Genomic DNA, 20,338 nt, shown 5'->3' with positions numbered 1-20,338 from the left:
GTCTGAACGATAACTCTCATATATACGAGAGCCTAATGGCATGTTTGTCATCAAGAAGTTGTAAAGGTAAATAACTATATGAAATTCTTGAAAATAATAAAAGTAAGGAATTGCTTTGTTAAAGGCGAGGGCCAGAGGGCCCGTTTTGGGCATTTTTTGCGCCCGAGCGACCATATTTCGCCCGGGCACGGACCAGATAGGTAATTTGACCAATTTTTCATGGATTTGTCGTTTGAGCGACAGTCCCTCGCTTGGGCAAGAATCAGGAAGAGAATTGAGTCTGTTTTGATGAGTTCGTCGCTTGAGCGACAGTTTCTCGCTTGAGCGAGAGACATACAATATTTTTGGTTGTTTCTGATTGTTTCATTGTTTAGCCAATAGCCCTAGCTTGGCGTTTGAAGTGTATTTACACTTGCGAAAGACCATTACTCAGATGATTGAGTCTGGTGTCCAAAATTGACAAACTTAAACAAGTACCTTTGTTCTTGCGCCTATTTAGGGCAAGGTTTCCGACTGTGATGTCGTGATTAGGGAAATGCCCAAAAAGGATTACATGATACCATGCAGCGAGGTCGTTTGATCAGAGGCTTGGCCATGTGGTCGTCTAGGATATTCAGCGATGGTTCATAGTGGTAAGCATGTTATTCCTCTTTTATGACGTAAGATCGGGTCCCACATGAAGCATTCCTTTGGGAGATGTCTTAGGTTGGGCCGATAATATAAAATAATGATTAAAAGATTTAATCGGCTAACCTCGGTTAGTGTGCATAGTCATTATGGATAATGAAGTAGTGGAGAGGAAATTTACGGGAGACGAACGAGCCCCGAGATGTTGAGAGAGACGACGATGGCGATGGTTCGTCAACAAAGTCTTGAGGGTGAGTCTAGGTGAGACGAGTCCCTTGTATTCATGGATGAGGTATTCTGTTGGATCAGACAGTTCTCACAGTACAAACTAGACGATCTCTGACAATCCCTCTTTGTAATCAGGATCAATGAGAGGGATGCACAGAAAGTGTTTGATACGACACCATCCTGAAATGGACAGTTCTTCGGAACAAATCGATCATATATCCTTGCGAGGAATAATTTTGGTGCATTCAAATCGGCTTGTTATGGGACCTGTACTCTTGGTTATTTCCGAATAAGGATATTGGTGAAAGGATGGATGAAACAAGCATAACATTCATACATTGAGATTGTGGACTTTGATCCTCATAATCTGAGATTATAACATCATTCATCATTGTGCATTTTTTTATATGTGATGTATATATTGTGTTATTATGCGTGTCTGCCTGGATGTAATATTTCGTGTAATTCCATGCCGTCAATGAGTAATATTCATTGGATGTTTTAATCCCTTTTCTTTCTATTTTTCTTCTATTCGCGTCTTGTTCATATGGATCGCTCGGTCAGAATTCGGAGTTACCGGTTTACGATGTCCCAAGAGGGGGCATGGAGTAGTGATGGTCATAGATACACCTACACAGGCCCTTATGCCTTAGAGATAGAGATGGTGTTTGATGGACCTTTCATGCGCTTTCCCTACCATCACGAGGAGCTGGAAGCTTCCTTTACCCTACCACCTCGTAGACCGGCACTTGTGGTGCCGTCAACCCAGTCTGTGACCCCTCAGGGGCCAAATATTGTAGGACCTTCTAGGAGGCGACAGACTTGGGATGATGCGATGAATTCCCCAGTATGGAGGAGAGCAGCCCGTCGGATGATGCCAAACCTCCAAGCGGATGCAAGGTTGGTGACTCCCTTGCAGCATTCGCCCTATGTTCCAGAGGAGAAGATGGCGGCGGAGGAAGACGAGCCAGCAGCTGAAGAGGATGACTGCGTGGAGTTGATTAACATTGAGGACTCCATTGAAGTTGTCAACCTCTCCTCCAACTTGGAGATAGAGGAGGATCCAAGTGAGTGTTCCAGCACACCCGCAGATGCTGAGGCTAGCCGCTAGGAGCTGTTTCCGTTTCTATTTTGCTTTTTGATTAGTGTACTTGTGTAGGGTATTTATTTTGTGAGTAGTTTTATTTGGGCGACGATTAGGATTCCGTCTGGTACTTCGTATCAACATTTTATGATATTCTAATGAAGTATGATTCGAAGTTATATTGAGTTATTTTTATTCTCATTAAGTAATGGTTTTTTATTTCCGCATTGTATGTTACTTAAAGTGATGTTCCGAAAATGAAACGAATAATAAGGAAATAAAATTTATATGGCATCATTATTTTAAAAAAAAAATTACCCATTTTTGAGCAAGATTTTTGGAGTAATTTTCGGGGCATTACACACCACCAAATGACTTTACCTTCAATGGACCACAAACATCAAAATGCACCAATTCAAGCAACTATGACTTCCTTGAAGGGGATGCTTCTTAAAGAATACTCTGGTCTGCTTACTAGCCATGCAATGAGAACATTTCTCCAACTATGCACTCTTCAATCCTGGAAGTACATCCTTTTTGGCTAAACAATTCAACCTTTTTTCACCGTTATGGTTGAGTCTGCGGTGCCACAAAAAAGCTTCCATATCCATGGCATTCACACTTTCTTTAGCAACCAAAGCTTTTGTCCAATATAGTTTAGAAATTTTCTTCCCTCTGGCCACAACCAAGTTACCTCTAGTGAGTTTCCAGTTTCCAGAACCAAAATGATTATCTTAACCACCATCATCAAGCATCTACACAGAAATCAAATTGAAACGAACATCTGGAGCATATTTAACTCCTCTCAACAACAACTGCACTCCCATGTTGGTTTACAAACAAATATCACCAATACCAACTACCTTTGACACACCATCATTACACATCTTCAACACTCCAAAATCACCAGAAGTGTAAAATGTGAAGAACTCCTTCCTTAGTGTAATATGCAGTGTAACACCACTATCAATTATCTACATACTCTCATCTGATACAAGATTAACCAAATCACAATCACAAAGAATAATAAGATCATTCCAAGTAGCAGTAGTAACACGATCATCATCATCAGGATTCTTCTCGTTTTGTTTGCCCTTCTTGTCTTTGTTCTCCCTTTTCCATTGAAAATAATTCTTCTGTATGTGACCTGCTTTGTGACAATAGTGACATTCCACATTCTTGTATCTGGACTTGGACTTACTTATGCCCTTTTCTCTATCACCTTTCGGTTCCTTTCTATGACTTCTCCTCCTGTTTTCAGTGACAAACACCTCAGAAATAGATGAAGTACCATGTGTCTTCCTTCTCATCTCCTCATTAAGAATACTTCCTTTTATACTCTCCAAAGAGACAATACTATCGAGGGCTGATTTTGTAATTGAAACTCGAAATGTTTCCCAAGAATCTGGTAGAGTATTCAGTAGCCATAGTCCCAATACTTCATCATCAAACTTGATACCCATTCTTGATAATTGATAAAGTGATCTGAAATAGAAGCTCCCTCCTTGTACCTCAAATTCATCAAGAAATTCATCAAGAAATTCAACAAGTATAATTTATTATTCACTGATTTAGAAGCATACAAAGATTCAATTTTCTTCCATAAAGATTTTGAATTTTCCTCATTGGCAATGTGATTGTAGACATTGTCTTCTACATATTGCCGAATGAAACCACAAACTTGTTGATGTTGAAAACTCCAATCCTTATCAGACTTGGACTCTGGCTTCTCAGTATCAAACACAGGAATATGCAAATTCTTCGCAAATGATAAATCTTTCATTTTTCCTTTCCACAAGTGATAGTTAGTGTCATTCAAACATATCATTCTATATGTATTTGCCTCCATCATTCAAGCAAATTAAATAACCTTAAACCCCAAAGAGCTCTAATACCACTCTGATGGAAAATTCTACACAATAACAATGTAAACTCTAACAGAGTATATGCAGCGGATAATAATTTCCCAAACTTGCTAGAATCTATGAGGAGCAATATCAAATAATGTAGTAACACAAAAGGGACACCAGAATTTTAGCTTGGAAAACCTTCCCAAACTGAGAAGTAAAAACCACGAGCACAAGTCAGTCAATCAAGATCCACTATAATTAAAATAGGAATACAAGAGTGTCTCCAAAATATAGCGCAAAACATGCACAACAATACGGCATACAACAGAGCAACAAACTTGAAAATGAAAACAAGAAAAACCAGGAAAAAAATCAGAAAAACAGCTACTGTAACAGCTTGTTTTCTACCACCTCGAAAGTCGTCTCACTGATCCAACCATTCAGAATGAAGTACTATAAGTTATGAACCTGCTATCCAAATTTCATATCGATCCAACGGTAAACGAAGACGTAGTCGCTAGTTGCCCACGGCTACTTGGAGTTCTTGCGGGTTGAGTTTTCTTATCTTCTCTCATACTTTTCAATTGCCTCTTTTTGCATAAAATTGCCTTGACTACCTTTCCACATCTGACCCCTATCTATTAGATTAAGTGGAACAAGTGGACTTTGTCTAACTGGGTCTTTCTTCACATAGGAAAGGAGCCCAAACCCAACAGAGGGACATTACGCACCCATGCATATAGATATAGTCTAGTATGTAGTCTTTGTCTATAAAATGAACTACCTTTTCTTTATAATTGGATTTTCTGATTATATCAAAAAAGGCTATAAGCCTATAACCATGAATTAACTAAATTAATGGAAACACGGCTATTTTCAACTTCTTCAAGGTAATTTTGAAAACTTCAATCTCCTCCATAAATAGGTTTGAATGAAAACACATATATTGTCTTAAAAAAGTGTAACATTCCATATATTATTTGTTGTGATCGTTGAAAAATATATTTATATTAAAAGTTTAATAATTAAGTATTATTCTAATCAATCACAACTGATGATACATTTGAGAGGAAATATGTAGTTTGGACTATGTGTTGTTTTCCTTCTTACATTCTCATTGCCTATTCGATACTTATGTGAAAGTATTATTAAAGTGGCAATAAAAATGGAGCAATTTAGGAATATAATATCTGTCTCAAAAGGATCCTAACTTTATATTCTTAACCAATAGAATTACACTAAATAATATAAAATAATAGTTTATATTTTCATAAAAAAATCAATTAAATAACATATTATGATTGATCTGAAATACCAATAGGAACACGACATGGACATGATCTCCCTCTAGCTCTTACTTTTCCATTGTTGCAATTTACATTAGATATCAGATTTCATTATGATTTATGAACTTTAGTGACACCATGATGAAAATGTTTAAATTGCACATACATATAGGTTATGAGGATGGATTGCCCTAATAAAAAGCTTGGGGTTAAACCCGAAATATAGTGACGTTAAAGGTGATATTTTATGGACATTATGAATCATTCCACGAGGATTTTAATTATTCTTGTAGGGTATGCTGCAATCATTGTGGATCTTTCATTTATAGCACGTTCTATTTGTCTTATCCTTGAATGTTAGAATGAGATGTTTTTACAAGTAATTTCTGTCTCTTATGTGCATATTTACTGTTCAGCTTTGTTTTTTGCATGAAGAAAAAGGAGGAAGAAGCCATGCAATGAGCAAATATTGCAAATTAAGAAATCTATAAGTGTGATGTCTAGTGTAACGTTTCTGCTTGCTTGTTGGGGTATAGTTGTATGTATATATCTTTCTCATATCCTAATAAATAAGAATTTTGTGTACCGAGATGTCATTTAAATGATGAAGGAAAATTGTTGCCTATTTAAATGAGCAAAGGCAGTGATTTTAAAAAAGTGTTCCCAAAAGTCAAAAAATTATGGTCTAAACAAAAGACAACATCTTAGACTATCACAGTTATAAAATCATTATATATGACAAAGAGAGTGATTTTTTTTCATTTGACAACTGTTTTTAGCTGTTGTCGTACGTTTAAAATGTTGTAGTGTTTTTTGTATCTAATTGGTTTTGGTTGTGCCATGCCATTGCTGATAGGAGTTTATATTTTTCCTTGTCTATGATCTTCCAAGTGTGAATAAAGAAGTATCACATTGTGCAAAAGTAAATGAGTTACAATATACATAAGTATATGGACTTATAGACCTATTGCGTTAAGATTTTGGATTAAAATCTAGTGTCAAGCCCACTTATATATATGTTTCTTTCACTTAGTCCATGAAAAAAATATTATAGCTCATGGATGAAGATCTTCTAACAAGTGGTATTAGAGTCAATGGTTCGACGACTCAATATAGTATTGAAGTAATAAGTGATCGATAGATCCATGAGAGATCCTTGTGATGAAAGTCTTCCTAATAAGAGGTTAAGGTGATGTGTTTCATTGATGAAAAGACAAGTCAACAGTGATAACAAGTCAACACTAATGCAAGTAGATTGAGAATTAAGCTCTAATGTATCAAATACTCAAAGGGGAGTCACTCACACTTGAGATTCGCTGAGAATGAGATGTTCTGTGTTCCAATTGTGAACGAAGAAACATTCTATAAAAGTGAATGAGTTAAAGTGCATAGAAGTGAATAGACTCATAGACTTAATATCTTAAAGTTTATGGTCAAGATGTGTTGTCAATTTTACTTATATATTTCTTTCATATAACCTATAGAAAAATACTATAGCTCCCAACAACTTTTACTTTCACAATTTGAATTCTTGTGTAAAAAAATTTCACTCCAACTAAACAATTTCACTCTTAATTTCATTCCATTTTCAATTTATTTATATTATTAATAGTTACACTTTACAATTTATTTAATTTTTTATTGGAATGATCATTCTATTACATTATCATACTTACTTGATGGGCAGGCCATATGTGGACAAAGTGTGAGATTATTGAAGTTTTGTTACGAATATATGTTACAAAAATATATTATATAAATCTTTATTAACAATAAAAATTGAGCAAAAATATATCTGATTTTCCGCTATTTAAAAATAATCGATACTCGTTTTTTATTTCGCTCTTATAATCTGATTAGAATTCTCAATTTCATTAAAATTTTGACGGACAAATTTTACATACTTTTTTTATGATAAATTCTGATAGAGGTATTATATAATTTCAGCATCTCATCTCTATTGTGTATAGAACCACAACAATTCAGCATCATTAAGGTTATTGTGCATTTCATTATAAACACTATTAATTTCCTACTTATTTTATTTTATTATTAATTTCATTATTTTATTCATTTTTATTTAATTCATTATTTAATATTGTTTTATTAAAAATATAATGATATATTTCTATATTATCTAATGAAAAAATATTATTAATATATTATTTAATCCTCTCATAGTTATATTATTATCTCACATTATTTATATATTTATTATTTTATTTTACTTAAAATTTATATAACTATATGATATTTTATTCATTTCATATTTATTTATTTATACTATTACTCAAATAAATATTTATATAAAATCTATCAATATAATAAAATAAGTAAGTGTAGATTTGTGATATAAAATAATTGATTTTCTTAACCATGATATCAAATTTGGATTTCCATCTATAAAAAGTCTTATAATAAACCACACAAGACACCACCACTAACCTCAATCCGGTGAGTTTCAGGGACGCATGCACGTCAAGCCCCCTAGCATCGTTTGCAAGACCTTGAATTTTGAGACTGTTGCAAAAGCTTGAATTTCTTGGTATTATTTTTGCACTTTTGCTTATTACATTCCTTATTCATGCAACAAATAATTTCACATTAGAACAATATATTTTCATTTTCAGTTTGTTGTAGAGGAAATGTAAAGGGAGCTAAGACATAAAATATAGATGACAGAATTGTCGTTTAAACCTTTCATTGTCGATTTTCTAATAATAAAAGAGCATCATGCGTTCATGCTATAAATTTAAAAGATATCATGATAGCTTACATCTAAATCATGCCGATCAAATCTTTTAGTGCAACAATAGGTCTTCAATTTCTCAATCAAATTCACTTAGTTGCTCATTTCCATCACCAAATTCACTTAATTTTCATTTTTATCCTTACTAATGTTCTTATATAGAAGAGAGGTTATCGGTATCTGAGTTGGCTTGACTCTGGAGTGTTGTCGAAGTTTAGGCTATAGGTTGAACCGCTCGGAAAATTGTCGGCCTTGGACCATCTTGAGTAAGCTAAGTAATGCACTTTGACACTCAAGTTAATTAGGATTTATAGGAATATGATACTTAGAGAGAAGCATAAAGAATATGTCATAGTTCATGGGTGGCTTAGCTATTTACACTAAGATGAAGTGGCTTGCACTCCTAGATGATGTGCCATTATTGTAGGTTGTATGGTTCTATCATTTTAGTAGCCTTAGACGGAGAATGTTGTGAACTTGGATTACATTTGTCGTATAGGCAATGTGAATCTCTTCGACGGTAAAGTGGTGTGTCCATGCATTTGGTGTGAATGAAGGTTCTACAGCGTAGCAGGTCCTGACCTGTATTGTCGTTGTCGTCCTTTACATTAGTTAGGTTGGTTGTTCAAGCACGACCGACAATCATAGAAGTCAAATCTTGTTTGTCCGGGCATAATTAATAGTAGTGTGAATTGGATCTTGTATGTTGTGTCGTTGGCCTCTGACCAATCCTGATATTGAGAATGAAAATTTTGTCTCAAGTCTGTTGGAATGGCCACTATCGGGCATGTCAATAAACTCGAAGCTATTTTAGTCAAACTTCTGGAAACAGATCTTCTAAAACTTGGAATGGAATATATACCTGAAAAAACCATCCAAAAATCAAAGAATAATTAAGAGTTGTCACAAGTTAGTTGTCAAATTAACATCTTATATTTTTACAATATACTAAAGTTTTATCCTATGAAATTAAATAAGATAAACTAAGGAAAATTATTCTGAAATATCAACTTCATTATTTTATTCTTAAAATCATTAACCATTCTGGATAAAGAACAATACAACTATTTATTTCGTAATTGTGTCAAGCTTTGGGAAAAACTTAAAAGACAATTAAACAATAAAATATAAATTTAAAAGATTAATAGTTTAAACATTTACTTCAATCATACACGTCTTTAAGTTTTCAACAAAACAAAGAATGGCATTTTATAAATGTGCATAATTTCGATCACATATTTTATTGATAATTATTGTTATTTTCAAACTTTGCTACGTTGTTTTTTCATTGTACTTTTTTGTTACTTGATTATTTTATACCATAGATTTTAATATAATATAGTTGCAAATTTAAATTATTAAGGAGTTTAATTTCAAAAAATGACGAACGACATTTTAAATAAAGTATTATCCTGTCTTATGTATTTTTTGTTATTTATTATTATTTTACACTTTAATGGTAGAATAATGTATGTTATTTTTATTTTAGTATAATTAGATGTTTTTTTATTATAAATTTTAACCAACTTCATTTGCACCCTCCACTTGAGTTAAAACTGCCACCATTTGGGTCCCCAGTTTGGAAATCACTTTATCACTTTAAAATCATAAAATCCAATCATACTCACTTTCGCCTCCTTTATACATCATTTAATTAGATTTTTCACAGTGATATTATTTTAATATAATATTTTTTCGTAAATTTGGTTTTTGGATTTTCTATTTCTGGTTTGTTGTAGCTTTTGTTATTTTTAAAACCGATAACCCGACCCAATCGGTATATAATTGGTTGTTTATACTCATGAAAACTGTAAAATCTGAATCAAATTGAACTCAATAGTTTTGGAAATTCATTTATTGTGTACTCTAAGAATAATTTAAAAAATATGTTCTACATTTTAGAAAAATCTAATTATTTAAATATATTCATTAATTTAAATCATTAGATTTTCTTATAATAAATAGATAAGATGTAAAATATATTTTTTTAACTAACAACTCAATCCCCTCCCTATTCATTTATTTATCTAAGAAACAGAACTTAAATATTTTATAGTATGTTATATGTTAGTATAATAATTCTAATATCTATATATTATTTGTTCAAAAATTTGTACGTCATTTATATTACTACTTATATAGGAAATCAATAATAATTAAATAGTTTAAAATCCATGCATTGTTGGTGTAAAAAATTATACTACCACTACATCATCTCTCATTAATTTATATTATTTTTGATTGAAAGTCAATGATTGTTAAGATATGATCGATGAATGATTTGTTGGTTGTGTAAAAGAAATATATACATTGTCAATGTATACATATTAAATCAGTAATTAAATATCAATGACATATTGATAATATAAAAACTTACCACTATTTTTTTATACTATTAATGTATTTTATCACTCTATGATTAAAGAATTAATCTCTTTCAGGTCCATAGCTGCCCTTCCCAATAACTGCCAGTTCCAATACTTTGTATTTTGATCATCCTATACCTCTATCAAAATCTTATACAACTAAATTAACTCTTATTAATTCTTACCAGTATTTTTCTCCCTAATATATTCAGCATTAACTAACGAAAATGTAAAGAAATTTTTTTTTATGCACTAATATTATATAAATTTTATACATGATTAAATAATGAATGATACAATGTAAATGTAATTGGAAATAAATGAATAAGGGAGAGTAGATAGAGTGCATTGATTGAAAATTAAAATAACTAAATACCCAGTGCATGTGCAGGAAGGAAGCGATCATAGTTGGCGCCCCTTTTCCCCAAATTTGTTTGGTATCTTCAAACTGAATCTTAGATATTTTTCTTCTCCTTCTTCTTCTTCTTCAATAAACGAACAAAACGACATGTCGTTTCGTAGGCGAACCTTGCTCAAGGTCATCGTTCTCGGCGATAGCGGGTTAGTATTCCTATTCCTATTCCTATTCCTAATTTCTTATTCCTATTCTTATTCTCAGGGTTTATCTTAATTCCGTTTTCTTAATCCGATTTTCATTCATTCAATGTCAGGGTTGGAAAGACCTCGTTGATGAATCAGTATCCTTCACTTCCATTGATTCGCTTTCTTTCACATTTTTCTATAGGTTTCTTGAATCTTTGATTGATTGTGCTATTTACTTATAATTACTTTTATGACGCGTTAATGATTACTGATTCTGAATGTGGTCCCTACTATAATCATATACTATTGCTCTTTACATTTATTGAAAGCTATCATATTTATTTTTTTTGGTACATGGAAGCTATCATATATTGGTTATATTCTACATTGCTGTATTTTATGATAACAACATAATGTAATATTACAATTTCACTAGAAGTAGTGGAATCAAAGAAAATAGAATAGAATATTGGTTTCGGTTTTGTTCTTTTTGCGTACCAAATGCTAAGTCAATGCTTCAATAGATTTGTATGAGGGGTTGTGTTTTTAATGCTGCTTTTGTTCTTGGAATTAGGATTTGTGAACCGTTAACTAATTGTTTAGATATGTGCATAAGAAGTTTAGTCAGCAATATAAGGCTACAATTGGTGCTGATTTTGTCACTAAGGAACTTCAGATTGATGACAGACTCGTAACTCTGCAAGTAGGTTTTTTAAGTTCATTGGTATTTTCTGTTTTATATATTATTTATTATCATTTTTTGAAGATTGTTATGTAAATTACTAAATTATTTATGTTGTCATTGTTTTCGGTTCCCGGTTGGTCGGTAGATATGGGATACTGCAGGGCAAGAGAGATTCCAAAGCCTTGGAGTTGCATTTTATAGAGGGGCAGATTGCTGTGTTCTAGTCTATGATGTAAATGTCATGAAGTCGTTTGATACCCTTGACAACTGGCACGATGAGTTTCTAAGACAGGTTCTCTATGACACTGTTTTTTCTACTTTTGTTAGTTTCAGTGATTTGCATGATGAGTTGCTCCTTTCTATCCCGCAAAATCTGTTACTTGGCATCAGCTAAAATGATCAGAAACGAATAATCTTTAGGCTTGTTATGGTTTATTTCCATTTTCCCATCTTTTTTATGACTGTTTTATAATCTATTTCTTAGTGGTTAGACTGTTAGACTGTTAGATGGTGTTTGTTTGACCCTGAAATGCATGGGCTTTTGCCGTGCCATCGAATCATATTTTACCACCATAAATTTCACTCCTGAGTCCTAGCTGCTCTGAAAGAGAGATAGTGACGACACTGTTCATGCTTGTCTGTCTTGTGTGCTATCCAGATTCAATTCAGGCATGACAAGTTTATGTGGATAATTGGATATCTTTTATCAACACTTGATCGTATGAGAAGGTTGAGATTATATGGTAATTTTTGCATGATTTTGTTGATTGTTTTGCAAAGGGATTGAGATATTCTAGGTAAATCTTGAACCAAAACTTTGTTGCATTCTTAATTGCACCGTAATTTATCACCAGAATTTCATGTAGCTTTTTTGTGATAAGGATTTGTGGTTATGTAAGGACCTTGACGTTGCTTAACCCTTTCCCATCTCCTCCAATGGTTAGTTGAGATTCTTTTTGCTTATGCCATGAGTGTTTCTTGTGAGGTTAAACCATAGCTAGAGCCATAGCTTTACTTTCTTGTGTTACTTGTCCTGGACCAGTATTATCATATTCTGTAGTTTTATTTTATGTCCTCCAGAGAAATTGATTCTTCATTTCTGAGCATAATTAATTAGACTCTCCTTCATAAGAACAAATGGCATGGTGTAATTCATGTCTTGCTTTTTTTTACTTCTATCTTGTCAATTGTATTTTAACTTTTAAGCTCGGAAATGGTTTTTTTATTTTTTTGGTTTGGAGGGGTGGGAGGAACCTTGTGAAATGCTTGTTTCTTTTTTTTGTGTTTCTTTTTTGCTTGATCATCCTGCTTTTGGGCGCTTTGTTTTATAGCAGTGCGCTTCTCTCAGAATCATTTCATTTTGAACTCCCGACATTATCAGTATCATGTTTCTTAGTTTATTTGAAGTCTTTAATATTTACTAGTGATTTGATACTGAGAAAACCTAGTATTTGGTAACAACTGAGGCTTATAACTTTTTTATTTTTCTTCACTTGCCCTAATGCTTTAAATTGCTTTCTTTGGGAGGATGTCTGTCTGTGTTTAGCATTGTTTGCCCCTAGCAATTAGGAACACATTGGGAATCATAACTTCAATTAAGCCTTCTTCAAGTGTTGTTCATATTATTGAATAGCTTGTATTGGGTCAATAGACCGAGTTACATGCTCTTGCATTTCTGAGTTCGATTGATCTAGGAGTTTGATGTTACTTTTTTGTCTTTTTTACAAATTATCTTTAATAACATTTATTCTTTTCTTGTTATTTAACAAACCTGGGTACCCTTTTCTTTCAAGTTTTAAATGGCAGTTTGCAACTGCAATGTTGCAGTTTTGGCTGTCTTCACACTGCATCAAGATTGAAGTAGTAGCTCCGATTGAATTAAATTTAAATATATCATAAAGCACAATTTATTTATGTGGTTGAATTAAATTTAAATATACCACATAACTGTTAGGTAGTAATTCTCTATTTGAAAAGACTCCACCAGATATTTAAATTATTTAATCTTGTGCATTTATTTAGCTTGTTCGAAGAGGATGAATAATTTCACTGGATCATTGAACACTGTTTTATGTTTGCTTGTTCTGATGGCTTGTTTGGCACCTGGAAATGATGCTTGTATTATTATATTTGTCCACTTCTTTTGATTGTTTGGCTTTGTCTACGTCCTTTTCCTTCTCAAAATACTATACAGCCTTCGATTTTGATTATTCTTTTCCATTTGAAGTTAGGCTTCAATTATGATTTTTGCTTTGTAACACAGGCAAACCCTTCTGATCCAAGGACTTTTCCATTTATATTGCTCGGAAACAAGGTTGATATTGATGGTGGGAATAGTCGAGTGGTAGGCAAACACTCTTACACATCTAAAATTCCATATCTCCTACATAAAGGTCTAATGATAATCTTCTATTCAGGTTTCTGAGAAGAAAGCAAAAGACTGGTGTGCTTCAAAAGAGAATATTCCCTACTTTGAGACATCTGCAAAAGAAGACTACAACGTGGACGCTGCATTCCTAAGTATTGCTAAGACTGCTCTAGCCAATCAGCATGACCAGGACATGTAAGATTTCATTTTGATTTGCTTGTTACAGTATCATGAATATATGTTCTGTAGTATTCAGAAAGAATACGGTTTTAATTATTTTTCTCTAGATTTTGTGGTTGGTATTTTTTAATTGGAAGTGAGAAAAAAAGTTGACTGATGTTAGAGATGGTAGCTAATGAGGGGAGTATGCCATTTCTCATCTAATAGATGTCTCAGCTTCCACCTTTTTCAAACCATTTTTGGTCCATTAAAAGTGATAAATTATCTAGATTTTGTGGTTGCTTAATTGACTGAGTTAAGTATTTCAATATTCATTGCAGATATTTTCAACCTGTTCCTGAACCTGTTCCAGAGCCTGAGCAAAGGGGTGGGTGTGCCTGCTGATATGGAAATGATGATTTCGTGGACTCCCTTCTGATGCTGATATGGCTCAAATTCCTCAGATTCTTTTTGGTCCCATAGTCATTTGTGCCCCCTTTGTACACTCTGTATGTGATGCTTGTGAGTAAATCCTGTTTGACTTTGTTGCCATTCGGATAAATTGCAGTCCAGTTTTCAGAAGGACAAGACGAAAATGTTGCACTTGTATGAAAGAATGTTCATTTCATTTTCTACAGGTTGTTTTAGGCAATTGCTTTCAACTTTGATTGTCAAATTTAGATGTGGCATGAGGTTTTTATTTTGTTTGCTGAACATATCAATCGAAGATTTTTAGTTAAAGTGACATACATAATAGTGCTTATATTAAGACATTTGCCCATGCTGGCACCAGTCCTTTATACATATCATGTTCATGGTTTGGGCACCTTAGTGTAGCCACATCTTTTATCCCAAACTTTATATCACTCCATGCACTTTTTGATTTTTATTGGTCAGAAAAATAAAACATGAAACGAATATATATTAACTTTATATTTTCTGATTAATGGAAATGGAAAAAATACATGAAGTGGTACAAAGTTTAGGACAGAAGATGTTTTCCTTCCTTATGCAGCCCGAACTAATGTTTGGCACTAGCACTTATTAAGAAACTAGCATTTAAAAGCCTTTGGTTTTTTATTTCTCTTACTTTTATGTTAACAAATGCTCATAAGTTGAGAGTTTACACTATTAGAGGCTCGAGCCTATGCAAAAGCACCAAAAAATAAACTAATGTACACTATTCCTACCGCATCATTGGAATGTGTTTTAGGTGAAGTGGCAGTAACAAGTTCAGTATTAATTGGTGACTGAAAACAGATCAAGCACGATCATAACTTCCTGCAAAGAAATCCAGTAATAGCCAAGACCTCAATCCTGTTGGTCCCAAACAAAAGGTTGGGGAAGGGGGCAAGGAAAAATCAACCTTAAATATCTCTCAGGAACAAAGTATGTGTTCCACTAGCACCCTACCAAGCATTAAATCAATCCGTCAATGGCATGTGCCAGAATGGAAACCCCAAAAATGAACAATAAATCAATCAGCATCAATGTACACAGATTAGAGCAGTTGAAACAAGAAAAGGAGCAATATAAACATCATTCTGAAAAAAAGTATTGAATACTGATTAATCACCAATGGTGACAGCAAGAAGTAATGTTGTCATTGACATGGCTACTCAACAAAAGTTGTACTAAGATCGTTACATGAATTGGAATTTTATTATGCATGGTGACCATGATTGTTCAAACAGAGTTTGGAATATCAAACATCGAAAAGAAGACAGCTAAATAATAAATTGAGCAAAATCCTCATTTCTTGTAATGTGCGACTTCACCGTCGTTGGGGAAGAAACCCATGATTCGACCAGCTGAGTTCTGGTAGGCATACATGAACCCACCCATAGCTCCAATCAGACCTCCAGTTACCATAGATGGTCCCCTTATTCTAGGCCTAATCCCTACAGAAGAAGGAAAGGAAAAGAACAAGTTTAATCATGTGCCAGTTTCGCACCAAATCACGCAGAGTCAATCTTATTTTACAATGTATGCATCCAACAATTCATTGTGAAAAAACAAACAAGATTAGTATCAACATTCATCAATATTAGACTTCTCTAATTCCTTCCAGGTACAATCCACATTCATCATAAGATTAATGGATCTCATAAGTTGTACTTGTACACAATGCCATTCATGTTTTTTACAAATGTGAAAAGCGACACACAGCCATTGAAACATTGTGAACATAGTGGATGTCATTTGAGGAATACCTATTTCTAGAAACAATGAAGGACACAAAGATGATGTTATTTCCATAATATGTGAAGGTCCACCACCCACATGATTTTAGAAATTCTAGCTCATTTACATGTCAGCAGGAAAATACAGAAACACAAAACAGAACAAAACAAGTAGTAATAACAAAAGCAACAACCACGGAAAGAAAATAAATTAAAGTACACTTCGGTTTGCCCCTAATTCTATATGTGCGACTTTTTGCAAGTCATTACAAGTAATCCATGAGAAGTAAACCTAACTTATATGGTTAGACAGAAAAACAACTTGAATGTATATTCCCATTGGTTGGTAATTCAAATATCTTAGAAGCAAGAATGTGAATGGAATTCCAGAAATTTGATGAGTTGGAACTTAGACGAACATGTCATTGGAGTATTGGACCTATTGCACCCTCTATTATGATTCCCAAAATTAATTCACATATTGATGCAAACTAAAATTCTGAAAGCAAGTGCATAAAGTACTCCTGAACTGTAAGACTAAAAACACATTATCGAAGAATTGGTTTATTTAAGGATAAAAAAAACAGTCCATATATATTTCACCCACTTTTCACTAATTCAACACACACACACACACATATATATATATATATATATTCACAAAAGTTTGCCAACATTACATGTTATGTCCCATTAAAACTTTGAACATAAAGGATTATATGATTATCATCAGATCAGATTCATCCATTTATTGAAACCTTTACATAAAAATGGTTTAGCTTGAGAAGGATATTGGATACTCATTCTCTTTAACCATACTGAAAAACCTCATTTCCAATGAAATTATGAAAACAATATGCATCACATGAATTCAAGGTCAGATCCTTTCTTTCATTTCTGATTTATGATCAGCGTGAAAGTTATTTCCTCAAGTTCAGCCCCAAATGACTCTGGTGAATCCTGAGGTAAAAATCCTTCATTTAGGACAACCTTGGAGTTAAATCGCTAATAATGGGTAGAAAAACATTTTAGGTTCCATTGTACCAACTTAAAATTTATCAAACTAAGGGCAATTTATTAACGGGCTATAAATAAGGGTCAATAATTCATGAATGAATTTTCAATACAATTTTCCAAATAAAACTGGTTGGTGAAACTTTCACCTCCATTTTATAACCCCATTCCAAGCATATCATTTAAAAATCATCATTCCCATCACATATTTGTAACAATATTTATTTCAGCTTTATTTATGCTATAAAATAAGATCAATAATCTCTTCAATACATGAACATATATATGAAATATGCAGATAAGCCCTCCTCACATTATTAAACGATACAAAGTTCTCATTTATTTCTACTAAACATAAATCGAAATCAAATCAAATGAATTACAAATAGAATAATTTCATGAGAAGACAAAACATTTCAAACTGCATAATAATTCCAATCCATCTATACCTTAACAACCCATTATTTAACACACCAAGATGTACAGAAAAAGATTCAATTTTGATCAATTTAAGGAAGACCCAACATTGAATTTGACTAAAATTGAACGAAGAGATAGAAAATGAATAATAAAAATACGAACCAGAGAGGTAGCCAACAGTGACAGAAACACCGGTGATGGTAACAAATCGAAGATAATCGAGGGTGTTGAAGTTTCCAACCACTCTAGTAAAAGGTGGGTTGCGATCTAGAACTGGGTATTCTGGCTTCGTCGATGCTGTGATGTCTGTGTTCATTTTTTCTTTCTTTTGTTTCTTCACTTCTGCCACTACTACTATTGTGCCATTCTTTCTTCTTCTTTATCTCAAATTTGAGGTTGGGCTTTCACCCTAATGGGTTAAAACTTAAAGCCCATTATCCATAGGACCTTTGCTTATACTGTTCATTGCAATTATACATGGACTTCTAGGTATTTTTTTAACCCAACCCCAAGAACTTGTAATGGGAATAAGTTACATTGTGGTAAACTTGGTTGGTTCTCATGTAAGGATACTTGTATGATTGTGAGGTTGAGAGAAACCTCCAACAATATTAAAGTCTTGAAAGTTGTTTTCTCCATTTGATTAAGAGGATAGAGTTGAACCATTTAGAATGTCACTTTAGTAATGAAATCCTAATTAGTGACTCATGAAAGTTGTTTTCTCCATTTTTTTAACCCAACCCCAATTTTGATTGATTCTAATTGAGTTTTTATCTTCATTAACAATCTTAATTTATCTTCCATCAAGAATGTACACAACAAGCTCAAGGGAAAATACTACTCTTACATGATGTCCATGGATTTTTTAACCTCCATAACTGATCAAACATCATGAAATCATTTTCAACCGACATGAATAAGGATGGAAATATGTCAGATCATGTCAGGTTTTTTTCTTAAATAGATCGAGCTTATATAACATATGTGAGTTTGAGTCTAATTTATTTATCTCTTTAAAAAAACTAAAGTTTAGGTTTAACTTATTTAAAAGTTTAGTCTCACTTATTTAAAAGTCTAACTTGACCTCTTAGCTTATTTCAAGGCTTGTTATACTATGAGATCTCGAAATAGGTATCATACCTACATTTAAATAGCTTAATAGACTCACTTTTAACTAGGTTCATTTAACTCTAACTATTAAATTATATTTTTATATTATAATTATATATAGATATAACAATGTTACTTATATTAAAATAGTATGATATGACTATTATAGTACAAAATATTTAAATAGGTCAGTTTGGCACTCTAAATAGGCCTTTTAAAAGGCTTAAAGTCTAACATATTAAGTTAAATAGATTCTTTTATAAAGTTTCGGTCTAACATGCTCATGAAAAAGTTTGGTCTAACCTATCTTAATATAAATATGGCACATAATATGCCCTTCATAAGCGAACAAATATGTTTCTACCCATTTGTAGCTGTAAATAATACAACGACCAGCCATCATGCTCTTATAACTAGGGGTGTTCATGGTCAATTTGAATCGATTTTTTGGTAAAAAATCATTTGATCTAAATACATAATTAATTTGTGGTTGGGTCTGACAAAAAATCCAGTCTGATTCAAATATTATATGTGGTTTGGATTGATTTTTTAATAAAAGATTGAATATTTACATATACACTTCTAAAATCTTAAATATAACTAAAATTTTAAGTCTAATACACTTCAAAGTGGTAACTTTACATGCAATCATAATAATATTATCACAATATTATTTACGTGCACAAAGACATAATGTTACAAGTCCACAACTTTGTTCCTATCACCATGTTAATTTAAACAAACCAACACCTATTATATAAATTTAAAAATCATTAAATCAAAGACCACAACATAATTAGGATATGACAATGGGTAAGGACATGATATCACAACAAGATGTTCTAATTTTTAAAAAGAAACAATTCGAAATATAGTCATTGATATTGATTTCTTCCTTTATTGTGATTGTATTATATATTAGAAAAAAGTAAATCTAATAACTTAATTATATTGATAAAATAATCACATATGTACTGTGCAATTTTTACCTAGAGAATATATTACATAGCTAGAACATATTTTTTAGTCATATCAAATGAACATTATTAAACCTATAATATGACTAATTAATTGTTGAATTTGGATTATAGTTTCGTTCAAAAAATTATTGAATTGAAGTGTTAAACACTTCAAAAAAACAAATTTATTTGTACATATTCCTAATAAGCCAAATTAATACGATCAAGTTTGGATTGGTCTGATTCCTAGAGTTGGATCCAAAAACTGATACACAATGAATAATTTTTACAATATTAATCCAACAAAATCCAATTACATTTGATTTTTGCAATTTTAATTTATTTTAGACTAATTTTTAGTTTTATTTTTGGATTGGTTTAGAACCTTATTAACAATGAACTTTTTTTATAACTTTGTTTTTTACTAAAACTTCATAAGGTCCACACAAAAATCTCATTGTCTCTCTTCACCATTCTTCAAACATCCAATTAACAAACAAAACAGGAAGATCGTACAACTCTTCTTCGTCGTATCAAAACATCTTCCCAACATACCCATAAACCTTTAATTAGAACTTAAACGAAAATCCAAAAAAAACCATTCCCACAGTTTACCATACATGCAATTACTTATCAAGCAAAAAATACTATTTGAATGGCTATCCCAAAATTGTCTTCCACCAATTATATATATATATATATATATA

At 32.5% G+C, this 20,338-nt stretch overlaps 2 protein-coding genes and 1 long non-coding RNA gene across 3 annotated transcripts in view; 2 read left to right on the top strand and 1 right to left on the bottom strand.

The window, feature by feature from the left end:
* The window catches only part of LOC109360970, a 24,761-nt gene extending 8,404 nt beyond the window's left edge, over positions 1-16,357 (top strand). Inside the window, exons 2-3 of the long non-coding RNA XR_002109237.1 lie at positions 1,468-1,472; positions 16,346-16,357. This is a non-coding gene — a long non-coding RNA (uncharacterized LOC109360970). The remainder of the gene's footprint in view (positions 1-1,467; positions 1,473-16,345) is intronic.
* LOC109360966 (ras-related protein Rab7-like) lies at positions 10,569-14,649 on the top strand. Its single transcript, XM_019606222.1, has 8 exons — positions 10,569-10,751; positions 10,862-10,888; positions 11,337-11,436; positions 11,564-11,710; positions 13,682-13,762; positions 13,836-13,981; positions 14,287-14,350; positions 14,433-14,649. Exons 1-7 carry the CDS (start codon positions 10,699-10,701, stop codon positions 14,348-14,350), a joined length of 618 nt encoding a protein of 205 aa, XP_019461767.1. The 5' UTR covers positions 10,569-10,698; the 3' UTR covers positions 14,433-14,649.
* LOC109360968 (NADH-ubiquinone oxidoreductase 20.9 kDa subunit-like) lies at positions 15,499-17,939 on the bottom strand. The gene is made up of 2 exons (XM_019606223.1): positions 17,725-17,939; positions 15,499-15,846 (listed from the first exon to the last, which is right to left on the bottom strand). The coding sequence occupies exons 1-2, from the start codon at positions 17,876-17,878 to the stop codon at positions 15,698-15,700; spliced, it is 303 nt and encodes a 100-aa protein (XP_019461768.1). The 5' UTR covers positions 17,879-17,939; the 3' UTR covers positions 15,499-15,697.

Source organism: Lupinus angustifolius, chromosome LG11 (genome assembly GCF_001865875.1).
Source record: "Lupinus angustifolius cultivar Tanjil chromosome LG11, LupAngTanjil_v1.0, whole genome shotgun sequence".
Classification (NCBI taxonomy): Eukaryota; Viridiplantae; Streptophyta; class Magnoliopsida; order Fabales; family Fabaceae; genus Lupinus; species Lupinus angustifolius.
Note: the sequence above shows the minus strand (reverse complement) of the source record. Positions and strands in the feature narration are given on the sequence as shown.

Bases quoted from the DNA above. Each gene is read 5' to 3' on its own strand.
- LOC109360968 (XM_019606223.1), bottom strand. From the start codon at position 17,878: ATGAACACAGACATCACAGCATCGACGAAGCCAGAATACCCAGTTCTA. The intron at 15,847-17,724 runs GTTCGTATTTTT...CTTCTTCTGTAG, and splicing joins CACTGTTGGCTACCTCTCTG to GGATTAGGCCTAGAATAAGG.
- LOC109360966 (XM_019606222.1), top strand. From the start codon at position 10,699: ATGTCGTTTCGTAGGCGAACCTTGCTCAAGGTCATCGTTCTCGGCGAT. The intron at 10,889-11,336 runs GTATCCTTCACT...CTAATTGTTTAG, and splicing joins AAGACCTCGTTGATGAATCA to ATATGTGCATAAGAAGTTTA. The intron at 11,437-11,563 runs GTAGGTTTTTTA...GTTGGTCGGTAG, and splicing joins ACAGACTCGTAACTCTGCAA to ATATGGGATACTGCAGGGCA.